General features: G+C 39.8%; 1 protein-coding gene across 1 annotated transcript in view; it reads left to right on the top strand.

Moving 5' to 3' along the window:
* Positions 1-16,490, top strand: part of VWA3A (von Willebrand factor A domain containing 3A) — a 70,356-nt gene extending 53,866 nt beyond the window's left edge. Inside the window, 8 exon segments of the mRNA XM_069085362.1 lie at positions 819-971; positions 2,748-2,856; positions 4,086-4,227; positions 5,688-5,832; positions 6,087-6,256; positions 13,877-14,003; positions 14,754-14,851; positions 16,439-16,490. Of these exon segments, the coding sequence (XP_068941463.1) occupies positions 819-971; positions 2,748-2,856; positions 4,086-4,227; positions 5,688-5,832; positions 6,087-6,256; positions 13,877-14,003; positions 14,754-14,851; positions 16,439-16,490 (996 nt within the window).
* Positions 16,491-16,694: the final 204 nt, after the last annotated feature.

Below are 16,694 nucleotides of genomic sequence, written 5' to 3'. Positions count from 1 at the left end.
AGTTGAAACATGATATTCACCACCTGACCAACAGGAAATGAGCTCCACAAGCAGAAAGAGACATACATTTTCAGACATGGCTAATGTGGGATTTGTTTTGCTATGCTCTGCAGCTATCTGTTCAAGTCTTTATTTTTCAGTATTTTTTTATTTGCTCATAGTGGTATGTAGGAGGAACAGATAAATTAAAAAGCTTATTAGTTGAAACTTTTAGACAAAAAAGTATTGCATCACATCCATACACCATTAATTGTTCAGCCATTCTCTAGTTGATGAGCTTGGTTAGAGTTTCCTATTGTTTTCCACCACAAAAAAATAAAAATAAGAAATTGTTATACATATCTTTGTACATCTAGGAGCCTTTTTTCTTTTGATCTCTTTGGGTCTATGTATACAAACAGTTTGTAGGCTCTTCAAAGAAGGGAACCTCATTCACTATTTCTTGGGCTTCTGCTTTTCAGAAGCTAGTCCAAAACACTCTACTCAAAGTGTGCTTCACACGTATGACTTTCAAACTCCTTTTGAGCTAGACACATCCTGGCCAGTCTATTCACGTCAGTCCTATACACATTTGTTAAGCGTTTGCTATCTGCAAAACATTGGCAATACAGGGGTATAAAATTGCATAGTTCCCCGCCTTCATGAAGCCTAATATCTAATAGGAGTGATAAAACATGAACACCAATCAGTGTGACTAGTGGGGCTGTAAACTTGCTGCAAATTTTACATTTAAGGTATTTAGTGGGGGTGATGATTCAGTCAACCTATTAGATACGTGAATGATTCCTCAAATAATATTGTATTCCTTTATTTAAAAGTGGTTGACAAGTTGCAGCTTAAAAAAACTGAAGCTAGAACTACCCAAACTCTTGTTTGGAGCAAACTCTATTCATCAGAAGAAAATGGAAGATGCCTTACAGAAGCAAATTTCATCCAAAGCCCTAACCTACTTCTCAATCACAGAAGTCAAGGTCAGTTCTGATTTTCAACCTCAACAAATCCTGTATGTAGCAGCTTAGACCAGTCTGCTAGGTTGTTTGGGGCTGGAGTATGTTGCATGGTTAAGTAGTTCATCATTGCTAATTTGCCTGCTGCTAAGATAGGCCCTAAAACTCAGATTGCTTTAAGCATCTTAAATTAGGCAGTCCTTCAGAGTGCAGAAACATCTGTGTTCTGGTGCATGGGAAAAGGGTTTTAGATCAGACTCAGAGGCTCTGAGGGACACACTCAAGAAAAGCGTTTTACTCAAATGTATTAAGCAAAGGACTGCTAAAAAAAAAATCTGCAGCCAAGGACAACAATACTGAAGTTGATATAACCTTAAAAAAATATCTCCCGCCTTTGCCCTTGCAAACCATATTATCAGCATCTAAACAGAACTGCAAATCTGGCTAAAGGTAACAGAATCAAAAGTAATCATTTGTTGTGCTTAAAGGTTTACAAAGTGCTTTCCTTATCTCATTCTACTCTCATGACAACCCTGGGAAGGTGTGCCATTATTATCCCCATTTTACAGAGGAGAAAACAGAGGCAGATGAGGGTTGAGTGACTTACCCATGATCACTAAGTATCCAAGGCAATATTTGAACACAGGTCTTCTGGACTCCAACTCCAGCACTCTATACACTTTACTGCCTTAGTTGTCCCAAGAATTTTTGGTAAACTCCTGTCCAATTTAATCCATATAAGTGGAAATCATGCCTCCCTCACTGCTTGTGATCTGGTTTCCCATCAAATTTTTTGTTTTAGATTTGAGATTGGTCTGTTTTGTTCTTGCTTTAATTACGATAGCATTTTCCATGAATCCTCACAGTCCTATTCAAGAGTGTAAATTCCAGAAATACATAGGACTTAGTTTCAGAGCAAAATTATGCTGAACAGATGTCTGGGAGAGCATTAACCACAAATAAAATAAACATGGTTTAGCAGGATTGAGGAAAGGAAGAGGTGAAACCGAGAAGGGAGTTGGGGATAGGGCTGCCGAAAGAAAAACAGAGGTTCATTGGAGTATTTTTAAGTGTCCAGAAGAGAACAAAAGGATGTAGTACTTACAGACGAGCAGGATAGCTTTAAAAGTTACTTGTTGAGTGTATCGTAAACTTTACAAGTTATACATAATAGCGATTCACAATTTGATGTATATACTCCTTCTATTCTACCATGTATATGGAAATACTCATGTCATTTAGTGTTTAAATACAAAATAAAAATACACCTGTGCTCTCCGTCAGTGATGTCAAATTCAAATAGAATTGGGCCCACTTAAACCATACACAAGGATCCCTGTGGGCTCCATATTGACTTAGTTTTCAGATGTAATATTATCTATTTTTATTGTATTTTTATTTATCCTGGTAAATATTCCCCAATTACTTTTTTCTTTTGGAGGTGGGAAGGCAAGGCAGTTGGGGTTAGGTGACTTGCCCAAGGTCACACAGTCAGTAAGTGTCAAGTGTCTGAGGCTGGATTTGAACTTGGGTCCTCCTGACTCCAGGGCTGGTACTCTATTTACTTCTCCATTTAGCTGCCCCTTCCCAATTACTTTTTAATTTGGTTCAGCTGAGTGTTCTCAGCCACACTCCTGTTTGACATTTCGGGTCTAGGCAACTCTCTAAAACGATACTTTTCAGGGACCAAGAAGTCCTCTATACCAGTGAAACCACAAGTCCAGCTCCTCTCCCTTAAGTAGTTGATGAGAATCAGAAGAAATATTTCTCCATTCCTCTTCTGTGCTTTCCCCATCCTAGGGCATGATAAAACATCTGCAGTGCCAGGATAAGGATTTAGAAGAGTACATAGAACAGACAGAGAAGGCGAAAAAGTGTTATATCAAACGGATTCAGTGGTTGCTGACAGGTAAATTTCTCAACCATGAAGGACACAGGAAATAACAGCACAGATCTGCCCATGTTATCAAAGCCCAACTTTTGGTTCCAAGATCTTTTACAACCCTTCCTTTCCCCGACTCAGCTCCCAAGCAGTAAGAATTATTAAATCAATCAACAAACATTAAGTGTTTGCTATGTGCCAGCCATCCTGATAAGTGCCAGGGAAAAAAAGATAAAAGGGAAACAGTCCCTGCCCTCACAGTGCTTACATTCTAACAGGGCAGACAACACAGAGCTCATGAGTACATACAGAATATATGCAAAATGAACTACCCACTGGCAGGTGGGGGGTAGGGAGTGGGAAACAGAGGGTATTCGATGTTTTATTATGTATTTTTTTATTTTGTTAAATATTTCCCAATTACATTTTATTTTGGTTTGGCCTGTACTTAGGAAGATTTGGGTTGTCCTTGTGTTTGGTACCTTTGTTCTTAAAGCATTTTCTCCTAACTAGTATGTCAAGATATTCGAGTGTGTTACCAGGACATCGTTTCCATAATATGATGTCTTGAGTTTCCTTACTTCACTGGGCCAGTTTTTTCTAAAAATAAGAATAAGTGTGAAGATGCAGAGAAGGGGGCGGGTATGTACATGTACAAAGATGGTCATGGGAAATTGAGGACATCTACTCAAAAAGTCAACCAACCTCATGCAAACTGGCACACCCATTTCTTCTCCCTTTTCTCTCTGTCCATGTGTTCTGGGTTCAGGTTCCCATGGCCAGGAGAAACATACATTGTGAAGGGTACATGGTACACATGTTGAGTCTCACACAGTGACATTCTTCAACCTTTGACTAAGAAGAAAAGCAAAATAAGGCAAAGGATTTCTCTGTAGGTGGCTTGCCAGAAACCTCTGAGAGTCATAACATCACATGATATTAAACCTAGAAGGTCTTCTTGCCCAACCCACTTGTTTTACAGATGACGAGGCTGAACCTAGGGACATGACATATAATTAGTTTGTGACAGAGCCAGGCTCCCAATACAGTGCTCTCCCACTCCCAAAGGGACCTCCCACCCTCAACATTAGCTACAAATATTTCCCAACAGGACGTTATCTGAAGAAGGCTTAAGCAATAAAAATGCATTGAAGACTTACTATGTTAGGCACTGTGGTATATGCTATGTGGGGAAGGAGAAACAGAAAAACCAGTAAGTTATGCTTCATTCTTCTTCTGGCCCCCATATTCATCAGGAAGCCGTCGACTATTCGGCACCATTTTGGAGAAAAGGGTCTGTGTAATGATAGACCTATCAGAGTCCATGGGGTTATATCTGCAGCAGTTGAAGAAAGAACTGAATTTGCTGATTTGGGAACAGTTGAGAAAATGTGACAGGTAAGAACAAGGAGCCCTGGGGAGGAGGGAACCTATCCAGAGATGCAGAAAGCTTCCTGCCAAAAGATTATGTGATTCAGTAAACCACCCCTCCATAGTCAATTCATGGCCTAGTTAGGATATCTTCATCAGTCTCCTTTACTTTAATCAAGCAAGGAGATGAGTGTTTCTAAAATATCTTTTGAAATATCCCAGAGCAGAGATTCTCAAACTTTTTTGGCATCAAGTAAAAGTTATTACTTACTCCTAAAATTAACAACCCCAAAGAGTTTTTAGCTACATCTCTTGATATTTACCATATTAGAAATTAAAACTGAAAATTTTTTTTAAATATTTGTCATTTAAAAAAACAGTAATAAACATATTACATGTTAACATAACATATTTTGAGAAAAAGCTTTTTTTAGAAAATTAGCAAGATCTGCTTTACATATTTTGTAAATCCCTTTAATGTCTGCTTTAGTAAAAGATGGCTAGATTCTCACATCTGCTTCTGCATTCATCTGTTGTGAAAGATTGTTTTGATCGAAGTATATAAAGTAAATCTAGCCTCACACATGGGAAAAATTGGGAAGGGGGAGAATATGTTAATAGACAATGTCTTAGTTTTATTGTAAAAAAATAGTTTTGATCACTTGAATGGCCAAAAAGAGTCTCAGAGACCATACTTTGAGAATCACTGGACTAGATGAATTGAAAAGCGCTGACACTGAGCTCTGTTTGGGAAATGAAGCAATTTCCAAAAAATCATCTTTACTACTCATCTTTTTACTTGTCGCTGCTAATTCATTCTAGACAGAGGTGGGAAATTTTTTTTCTAGTTTTCTCAAAAGCTAAAATTGACCTAGAAAACAATAAAAACCTTTTAAAAAAGAAAACACAGGTAGGGAAAAAAAAAAAGAAGATACAGGTATGCTTTGTTTTTCCAACACAGGATGAATGAGGCTGAATCTCCTACTGTTGTACCATCTGTCATCCCTTCCCAACATCCAGTATAGTATATTATGTTCTAACCAAAAGATCTCTCTCTCTCTCTCTCTCTCTCTCTCTCTCCCTCTCCCCCTCTCTCCCCCCCTCCCCCTCCCCCTCCCTCTCCCTCTCTCCCCCCTCTCTCCCTCTCTTTCTCCTTCTCCCTATCTTCCTCCCCCTTCTCTCTCTCCCTCTCTTCCTTCCCCTTCCCTTTCTCCCACTCCTTTCCCCCTCCCTTTCCCCCACTCCTTTCCCCCTCTCTTTCCCTTTTTCCTCCCCCTTCCCTCTCTCCCTCTCCCTCTTTTCCACTCTTCCTTCCCCTTCCCTTTCTCCCACTCCCTCTTTCTCTCTCCCTTTCTTCCTCCTCCTTCCCTCTCTCCTCCTTCTCTCCCTCTCCTCTCTCTTACTCTCTCCCTCTCCCTGCCCTGTCTCCCTCTCCCTCTCTCGCCGCCAACTTCCATTCTCTACTGTTACACTCTCTTTGCCCCCAGCTTTAACCTACTCGGTTTTGCAGAAGACCTATATGCATGGCAAGACAGACTGGTAGACTCCACAGATGAAGCATGCCACAATGCTGTGCAGTGGGTAACCACATTGGAAGCCCATGGAAGTACCTCCATCCTGAGAGCTTTACTGGCAAGTTCTACCACCTTCCATGCCCTCTCCCTCTCCCCTAACTCCTTGCCCCTGCCCCCAAAGGAGTAGAAATAGAGGAAGGGGATCCAAAGATTGGTTGGAATGAATGACTGTGAAATACCTTGGTACTAAATGACAAGTGTCTGGGAGCAACATAGATGATCTTTGAACACTTGAGTTCTAACTCAGTTCTTAATGATGATGGCGTGCCTTGGACCCTCTGACTCTCTAAACCTCATGGTGCTTTTTTTCAGAAAGCTTTCAGTTTTCAAGATGTAAAAGGACTGTATCTTTTGACTGATGGAAAATCAGACATGAACTGCAGTTTTATTCTAAATGAAGTTGAAAAGCTCAGGAAGAAAAAAAATATTAAAATACATTCCATTTCTTTTAACTACTCATCTAAAAGAGATCGGGAGACAAGGTAAGAGAGCAGGAACCTTGTGTTTAATAGCCTTACACTACTTCCCATCCGAGGGTGAAGTAATAAACTTGTGATCATTTACAAGAAGTTAGTTTTTTTAACTTTAAAAAAATTTTAAATTTATTTTTAGTTTACAACATTAAGTTCCACAAGCTTTTGAGTTTTAAATTTTCTCCTCCTCCTTCCCCTTCCCCCTCCTCAAGATGGCATGTAATCTGATATAGGCTCTACATACACATTCACAATAAACATATTTTCACATTAGTCATGTTGCAAAGAAGAACTAACCAATGGAATGAACCACAAGGAAGAAGAAACAAAACAAAAAAGAGAGAGAGAGCAAATAGTATCTGCATTCAGACTCCACCATTCTTTCTCTGGATATGGATAGCACTTTCCATCATGTGCCTTTTGGAGTTGTCTTAGAACCTTGAATTGCTTAGAAAAGTCAAGTCTATCAAAGTTAGTCATCACACAACATGGCTGTAACTGAACAATGTTCTGGTTCTGCTCTCCTCCCTCAGCATCATTTCATATAAGTTTTTCCAGGTTTCTCTGAAGTCTGCCTGTTCATCATTTCTTATAGCACAATAGTATTCCATTACATTCATATACCACAACTTGGTCCCCATACCCCAATAAATGGACATCCCCTCAGTTTCCAATTCTTGGCCACCACAAAAAGATCTGCTATAAATATTTTTCTACATGTGGGTCCTTTTCCCATTTGTACGATCTCTTTGGGATGCAGCCCTAGAAGTGGTATTGCTGAGTCAAAGGGTATGCACATTTTTATAGCCCTTTGCGCATAGTTCCAAATTGTTCCATGAGTTAGTTTGAACTCTGATGTATATAGACAAAACCTTCCCTGGTAGGTCCTACTTAAGACTACTCCGGGAGACTCATTAATTTTTGCAAATTTTTATTGACTTTTCCAATCATCATGTTAGAGAACCTTTGGAAATATTTTTAATGCTCAGTTACTATATCTCTTTTAACACCTAATCCTAACCTGCCCAGCTGAGGGTCCTTTGTATATGTAACACAATCAATCACTAAGCATTAAGTGCCTACTAAGGCCCAGGTACTGGGGCAAATGCTGGAGATACAAAAAGAGGCAAAAGACAGTCCCTGCCCTCAAGGAGCTTACAATCTAATATATAAATTATAGAAAGGTATGCAAATGAATATATTCAAAGGCATGCAAATAAATAAATTCAAAACAAGTTATATTCAAGATAGAGAATAATTAATACAAGGTAAGGTAGAATTAAGAGGGGTAAGGAAAGACTTCCAGTAAAAGAAGGGATTTTAATTAGGTCTTAAAGGAAGTCGGGGAAGTCAGGAGTCAGAGCAGGAGAAGAAGAGCATGGCCAGAGAAGATGCCTAACGCCAACATATAGAGTGTCTTGTTCTTGGAACAGTCCGAAGGTCAGCATTGCTGGATCCAAGAATATGTGGCAGGGAGTAAGGTGTAAGAAGAATGGAAAAGTAAGAGGGGCTAGTTTATAAAGGGCTTATTTTATATTTTGCTCCTAGAGGCAACAGGAAGCTACTAGAGTTTATAGTGAAGGGAGGTGACATGATCAGACTTGTGTTTTCTGAAAATCACTTTAAGTGACTGAGTGAAGGATGGATTGGAGTGGGAGTCTTGAGGTGGGCAGAGCCACCACTATGCTACTGCAGTAATCAGGATGTGAGATGAGGGCCTGCTCCAGCATGTAGCAGTGTCAGAAGAGAGAAGGGGGCATACACAGGAGTGGGAGATCAGCCCTTACTCTATGTGGGGAAAGCAAAGCTTGCCAGTATTTTCTCTTTTCCCTATATGTATTTTCTTGTTTAGAAAATGTTTTTATTGATTTTTTATACCTGTGTTTCTAGTGAGATACACATGGCATTGGTTTGTTGTTGTTGCTATTGTTATTGTTGGGTTTTTTTGAGGGGGGAAGGCAAGGCAATTAGGGTTAAGTGATTTGCCCAAGGTCACACAGCTAATAAGTGTGTTAAGTATCTGAGGCCAGATTTGAAGTCAGGTCCTCCTGAGTCCAGGGCTGGTGCTTTATTTACTGCACCAGCTTCCCCCATTGTTTTACAAATCTCTTTAATGTGATACATCTTTGTGTAATATCAAGATCAAGGGTATGACCATCTTTATGTGTAGCTAAGGTAGAGTGAAAAAATAGGTCTTAGGAAGTGAACAGGTTGAGGAATTGAGTTTTTAGGATGTTCAAGAGTCAATATGTATGTGGAAGGCCCTTGGTAAGGGGGCAGGAGTTGAGGAGAAGAAAAAACTGAGTCATGTACCAAACTCATTGAGAAAAGAAGGGGAGTAGCCTTGGGGTCTATAGATAATAGCTACCAGGATTTTGATTAGCATGAACCTCAAAGTAGGAGAGGTTACTGAGTTATGAAAGTAGGGGGAAAGCCTGGAGGTTGGCATTGGGAAACAAGGAGTATTCCAACTCCCCAACCTTGACCAAGTAGCCAAAAAGAATTAATGAAGGAGCAGACAAAACCGGAAAGGGTTATCAGGGAGGCTGTGTCAGTAAGAGTTAGTAGATGGAAAGTATGGGAAAGGTAAAGTTTTTGTGTTTGTTTTTGTGTTTTTTGATTTTTGGAGTGTGGAGGGCAGGGCAATTGGTGTTAAGTGACTTGCCCAAGGTCACACAGCTAGTAATTTAAGTGTCTGAGGCTGGATTTGAAGAAAGGTAAAGTTTTAAGATGAACAGAAGTTTGTTGCCTATGGAACAGGCATTCCAGAAGACACAGGGGGATGGTTGGGTAGCAGCATTCAATGAACCAACCTTGCAGCCCTTTTTCCTGGGAATCTCCTCATTGGTGGAGATGGATATACACATCTGTGTGAGTTGGCAAGCACAAAGGAGAAGACAGCCTAGTCTTCTGGCTTCCAGTGTCAAGGGAAAGGACAGACGGTTCCAGATTTTCTTCAGGTCCCTATAGGGAGAGAAAGACTTTAGAAAGAAGCTGACAGGGGTGGGGAGCCAAGATGGCTGCATAGAAGCAGGAAATTCTGTGAGCTCCCCCCAACATCCACCTCAAATACCTATAAAATATGACTCTAAACAAATTTTAGAGCTACAGAACCCACAAAGTGACAGAGGGAAACAAATCTCCTGCTGAAGGCAGCCCGGCAGGCCTGCAGGAAGGGTCTATCACAGCATTCTGGGAGCAGAGTGCAGTCCTTGTAAGCCATGTGGTTTTGGCCTCAGGGTGGCCCTGACCAGCAGCTGCTGGAGCAGACTTCAGGACAGTGGATCACCAGCAGTTGTGGCAGTTTCCAGACTCTTCAAACCATAAACCCAAAGAACAAGTAAAAGGTCAGTTAGGAACTCTGCTGGAAAGGAAGGGCAGGCCGGCCCCTGCCCCCAGGGTGAGAGGTGGCATAGTCGCAGTGGCTATAGCTGCTGCCCTGTGTGCCTACTTCCTGAGCTCCTGGCCTGCAGATCATAGGGGGACCAAGCGACCATTCAGGGGGCAATCGCTATTGCCTTAACCTGCTTGGATCTGGATCAAGGTCTTGAGTGGTGGTCCTGGGGTGTTTGGTCAGTGGGCCAGAGCTTGTGGGGCTGCAGAGAGGGTGCCCTCCTAATAGCTCTGGCAACTACAAAAACACCAGCGATTTGGAACAAAGCTCTTCTCTCTGGAAGCAGAGTTCTACCATAGCAAAGAGCTCAAAAGTCAAGTAACTGACTGGCAACATGAGCAAGAAGAAGAAGCAAAACAAGCAGGGTAATCAAACCTTAGATTCCTTTTTGGGGACAAAAAGGATCAAAGCATGGAATGGGATGAAGACAACGAAGTCAGAACGCCTGCATCAAAAGCCTCCAGGAAAAATATGGACTGCTTACAGACAATGGAGGAGCTCAAGAAGGATTTTGAAAATCAAGTAAGAGAAGTGGAGGAAAAATTGGGAAGAGAAATGAAAATGATGCAAGAAAATCATGAAAAGTGAGTCAACAGCCTGACTGAAGAAAATAGACCTTATTTTCTGACCTTAAAAAACAGACTAACTCAAATGGCAAAAGAGGCCCAAAAAGCCAATGAGGAGAAGAATGCCTTAAAAAGCTGATTGGCCAGATGGAAAAAGAATTTCAAAAGCTCACTGAAGAGAACAATTCCATCACAATTACATTGTAGCAAATGGAAGCTAATGCCTTTATGAGAAATGAAGATACTATAAAACATCCAAAAAATGAAAAAATAGAAGGCAGTGTGAAATATCTCAATGGAAAAACCACTGACCTGGAAAATAGATCCAGGAGCGATAATTTAAAAATTACTGGACTACCTGAAAGCATTGATCAAAAAAGAACCTAGAAATTATCCTTCAAGAAATTCTCAAGGAAAATTGCCTTGATATTTTTAGAACCAGAGGGCAAAATAGAAATTGAAAGGATTCACCAATCACCTCTTGAAAAAGATCCCAAAAAGAAAACTCCTATGAATATCATAGCCAAATTCCAGAGTTCCCAGGTCAAGGAGAAAATATTATAAGCAGCCAGGAAGGAACAATTTTACTATCGTGGAAACACAATCAGGATAACACAAGATCTAGCAACTTCTACACTAAGGGATCGAAGGGCTTGGAATATGATATTCTGCTGGTCAAAGGCGCTAGGATTAAAACCCATCAAAACTGAGTATAATGTTTCAGGGGGAAATATGGTCATTCAATGAAATAGAGGACTTCCAAGCATTCTTGATAAAAAAAACCAGAGTTGGATAGAAAATTTGATGTTCAAATACAAGAAGCAAGAGAAGCATGAGAAGGTAAGCAGGGAAAAGAAATCATAAGGAACTTATTAAAGTTGAACTATTTACATTCCTACATGGAAAAACGATCATTGTAACTCATGAGACTTGTCACAGTATGAGGATAGTTGAAGGGAATATATATGTATATTTATATAGGAGGGTATATGTGTGTATAAATACTTATGTGAGTGTGTGTGTATATATGTGTACAGGAGGACACAGGACCAGTTGAATAGGAAGGGATGATATCTAAAAAAATAAAATTAAGAGTTGAGAGAGGAATATAATGAGAGAAGATTGGGAGAGACAGAATAGGGTAAATTATCTCATGTAAAAGAGGCAAGAGAAAGCTGTTACAGTGGAGGGGAAGAACAGAAAGGCAAAAGGGAATGAGTCAAACTTACTCTCATTGAATTTGGCTTAAGGAAGGAATAATATACACACGAAATTGGATATCTTACCCTACAGGAAAGTAGGAGGGAAGGGGATAAGAGGGGGGATGATAGAAGGGAGGACAGGTTGGGAGAAGGGTAGTTAGAAGCACACAGTTTTGAAAAGGGACAGGGTCAAAGTAGAGAATAGAAGAAGTAGGGGTGGGATAGGATGGAGTAATATACATATATATATATATTCAGTCTTTCAATTTATCTACTATGAAAATGTTTTGCATAACTACACATGTACAACCTACATTGAATTGCTTATCTTCCCAATAGGGGTGGGTGATAAGGGAAGAAGGGAAAAAATCTGGACATCAAAGTTGTAAAACCAAATGTTGAAAAAAATTTATTATTATTACTATATGCAACTGGGAAATAAGACATACAGGCACTGGGATACGGAAATCCATCTTGCCCTACTAGAAAGTCAAAGGGGGGGATGGGGGAGGATATAAGAGAGAGCAAACTGGGGGAAGGGGTATTCAGTAGGATCGCTATTTTGGAGTGGTGAGTAGGGGAAAGATGGAGAAAAATGTATAACTCAAAACCTTGTGGAAATGAACGTTGAAAACTAAAAATAAACAAAAAAAGAGAAAGAAGCTGACATAGCAGAGGAGCCAGCAAATCAGTCATGTTCCTGTCTCCTGCTTACCATCTTGGAGACTTTATGGAATTTCCCCCTTGAATGAGACCTGAGCCTCTCTTGGTTGAGCTGAGATATTTCACTCCTAGTCTCTATATTGTATGGCATATGTTCTCATCTTTTTGTCTTCTCTGACTTCTGTTTGCTATTAGCTTGGATAAACAGATTTATAGATAAATAGATTTAATAGGCTAAATAGGGTTACTATTTGTTATGCATGTTCATTGTGGAACTGGTATTTAGTGGGAATGAAGTCAAGTCTTGGATATATAGCTTAAGACAGTCCTTTTCTGCTAAAGGTTATTGATCAGGAGCTCAGCTGGGATCTAAAAAATTATTTCCCTTAGACTTACAATAGTTAGAGGGCAGATTGCTACAGCAGGAAGAAGTTGACATGATGGAGGTGCCATGGTAGAAAAAAAAGAGTACTGGAGTCAGAGGTTGTTGTTGTTCAATCATTTCAGTCATGTCCAACTCTTTGCAATCCCTTTTGGGGTATTCTTAGCAAAGATATTGGAATGGTTTTCCATTTGTTTCTCCAGCTCATTTTGCAGATGAGGAAACTGAGGCAAACAGCATTAAGTGACTTGCCCAGGGTCACACAGTCAGTAAATGTCTCAGGGCAGATGAGTTCCTGACTCCTGGTGCTCTATCCATTGTGCCTCCTAGTCAGAGGACCTGGGTTCAAATCCTACCTCTGATCCTACCTAAGTGACCATGGACAAGTTAGTCACTTAACCTATCTGGGTCATGGTTTCCTCATCTGTAAAATGAGAGAGTTGCCACCCCTGAGACAGATTCAGGATGAAGAATGAGGGATATGTCTTTGGATATGGACAATGTGGAAATTTGTTTTGCTTGGTTGTACATGTCTATCACAGGGGTTTTGATTTTTTTTAAATGAGGGGGAGGTAGGAAGGAGAAAGGGGATAGAACTAGGTTTCCTCCCTTTTCCTCCCCCCTAAAAAAGAGAAGTCAATTAAACAGCAAGCATTTATTAAGCTCTTACTATGTGTTAGGCACTATACTAAGCTCTGGGTATTCCAAGAAAGGAAAAAAAACATGGCCCCTTTTCTCAAAGTGTTCACATTCTAATGAGGAAGACAGCATGAAAATAACTATATAGAAACAAGATATATGGGGGCAGCTAGGTGGCACAGTGAGTAAAGCGCCGGCCCTGGCTCCAGAGTCAGGAGGACCTGAGTTCGGTTCCAGCCTCAGACACTTAACACCCAAACAAAAAAACTAGCCGTGTAACCTTGGGCAAGTTACTTAACCCCAAATGCCCTCCAAAAGGCAAAAAAAAAAAGAAATCAATAAGATATATACAGTGGAAAAGAAAGATGATCTCAGGGGGACAGCACTAGAAGAAAACAGAAGGAAGACAAGAAAGAATCACAAACGAGGAGAACAACTTTGGAAGTTACGTGTTCAATTTATTATACACTTGAAAAGAAAAGCAAACAATATAATGGAGATTCACACACTTCTCCTTTTCCAAAATGAATTTGGAAATAGTCGTTTAATTTGGCACATGTTAAATTCAGAATAAAAAATAAAATGAAAAAAGACAAAAATTTTAAAATCATAAGATGGTTGGACTAGATGGCCTCTGAGATTCGTTTCAGCTCTGCGTCTATGATTGTCATAGACCTTTTATAATTTCTCTGTATCCTGAGACAGTGCTAATGTGCACTAATTAGCAACTCATAATATCTGCCAATAGCCCAGCAACATCAGTCCTGGTTTATTCCTCTCTAGATCAGCAAGTACATTTCTGAAAAAGCTGTCTAATAATACTGAGGGGCGCTACCATCACTGCCAAATGGATCTGGAAGACTGCACAGAGATTCATAGAGTGCTGACTGAAGACATTACTGAAAAAAATGTATGTTACTACAGACTATGTAGAGTTTTGTCCTGGGATATTTTTCCTCATCAATACTTATTTTATTTTCCTCAACTTAAAATCCATTCTTTTTTTAGCTAAAGGATAAAGGGACATGAGGCAGAGCTTCTTAGGCTTCCCTTTGAACTCTGGGCAAAGGAAGGTGGGAGGATGTGAAATAGTAGGGATATAATTTCCATTGTTTTGTGAAAGTCCTAGTGTAACTACAGTGAGATTTGACTGAAGTTAAAAATTATCTCACTTTACTTACATCTGCAGCCTGACCTGTGTTAAAAAATAATCACCTAAATTAAAGGATTTCATGGTGGAGTGGTTAGCACTGGACTTGGAGTCAGGAAGACCTGTGTTTGAAGCCTGCTTCTGATAATAACTAGCTGTGTGACCTTGAGCAAGTCACTTAACTCCTCCAGATCTATTTCCTCATCTAGAAAATGAAGTAGTTGGACCCCATAACCTCTAAGGTCCCTTCCAGCTATGATCCTGGGAACAATGGAAAGAAGTGAGCTCCCCAAACATATTCAGAGACTGTATGACTGCAGATCAGCTAGTCAAGCATGTTTTAAGCAACGATTATATGCCAAGCACTGTACTAAAGTCAGGGTATAATGGAAGAAATTCCTGCAGTGGGTGGGAGGTTATACTGAAAAGGAATTTTTGATTCTACTGATTATTTAAATAAGATGTGAAGGAAAGGAATCTGACGGCTTTCTCATTGTTTCCCCTGCAAAGGATTCGCTTTTGCAATTATTTGAAGGAGATGACCTAAAGAAACTTATTCAAGAGATATTCAAGGCCAAGTATTTCCTAAAGCAGGCCCAATCTTTCAGGTACAGATGCTCTGGGAATATTTTGCTGGAAGGATGTTTGTGCTAGAAACAGTAAGAAAGAAAAAAAAAGTAGGTGGGATGGGAAACAGCAGGTAGTGTCAGAATGAACAGAACAGGGGCTACATGGAGGATGGAATAAATTCACCATGGAGATAGAGAAGGGTATAACAGAAATGGCACTGGCCTTGGAAACCCTGAGTTCAAATCCTGGCTTTGCTGGTTACTAGCCATGTAACCTTGAATAATTCATTTTTGCACCTTGGTGCTTTTAGTTTTCTGATGAAAATAATACATAGCATTGGACATAGGTATTTTTTAAGAAAAATTCTTGGGGCGGCTAGGTGGCGCAGTGAATAAAGCACTGACCCTGGAGTCAGGAGGACCGGGTTTCGGATCCGGCCTCAGACACTTAACACAAAAACTAGCCGTGTGATCTTGAGAAAGTCACTTAACCCCAACTTCCATCCAAAAAGCAAAAAAAAAAAATTCTTGGTAGACAGAAAGTACTATATGTAAGAATGATGTATTACAGAGATACTTTGAAGTGTCAAGAAGCAGTGTGGAATAGTGGAAAACATACTGGATTTGGACCTGGGTTCAGATCCCATCTCACTTACTTGCTATCTATGAGCTCTTAGACAAGTCCCTTAACCTCTCAAAGCCCATTTCTTCATCTGTAAAATGGAGATGATAATAATAATGAGGTTTTTATAGTATAATGTAATTTATAATTATATTTTAAATATATCTATTTAATATATTTTATATTAATATAAATATATTTTAGATATAAAGTTATATAGCATTTATAATTATAATTTGTATTACAGATATTAATTATATTTTATAATTATATAGTATAATTTATAAGAAGTGGCAAGAAGCACCCCTCCCCCAATGCTACAATGTCTAAAATTCCACTACTGGAGAAATTCATCTTCACTTTGTGTTAAACATATTACTTGTCTTAAAATAAAATCGACCTCCTGAAGGGATAACATTATAGCATTAGTGGCATTCTTCACTAACATGCTAACATGAACATGTTTCTCCGATTCTCTGCTCTCTGGGTGGCAATAAGCAGGAGTAAAGGGATCTGTTATCAGAACACTGGCCATCTACAGGAAGGAAAGTTTTATTGAAAGAGAAGAAAAGGGTTTGACAAACTGTACTGACTTCATAACCTTTCTGTGGCCTGCTCCTGACTATGAGCACGTGCTATAGCTAGAGAGGGTACAGGCATAGGGTGCTCCTCTCCATTGCTTCTCCCCTTTTCCGTCTCCCTTTGTTACAGTTGCTGCCTCCTACACTTCCCTCTTTAGGCAGAGCTGGGGAGAGAGTAAGAATTTGTTCTGGTTCATCCTACAATCTGGCTTTCCACCAAGGTGAACCATATTACTAGCAGGGTACTATTTCCCTAAAAGCTGGTGGCCAGAAGAACTAGGTCACCCTCCGAAATGTGGGCATCCTGGCATACAGCCTCGGGAATGAACAGATACAATATCCCCTTTCCCTTCCTCCCTGCCTCCCTGCCTTTCCTTCTTTTTTCTCTTCCTTCTAAATTGAACCCTCTCTTTTTCTAATTAGAAGAATACTACAAAAGAAGAACAATGTTGAAGATGTGGATGTTCCTGTTTAGAAAAGAGCTTTTAGGTAAACTGTGGGAATTTACTAAGTATTAACAAAACTGAGACTGTTTTCTATAGTGAAAAGAACACAGGATTTGGATTCTAAAGACCTTAGTGTGAATACTACCTCTGCTACTTACTGCCAATAAGACTTATAAGGGGTTTCTTTTCTATGAGGAAAAAAAAACTGTGCTGCCAAATCTAGGTTACCTGAG

Source organism: Petaurus breviceps, unplaced genomic scaffold (assembly GCF_028583685.1).
Source record: "Petaurus breviceps papuanus isolate PSGF00001 unplaced genomic scaffold, PetGlider_PUasm1.0 175, whole genome shotgun sequence".
NCBI lineage: Eukaryota > Metazoa > Chordata > Mammalia > Diprotodontia > Petauridae > Petaurus > Petaurus breviceps.
Note: the sequence above shows the minus strand (reverse complement) of the source record. Positions and strands in the feature narration are given on the sequence as shown.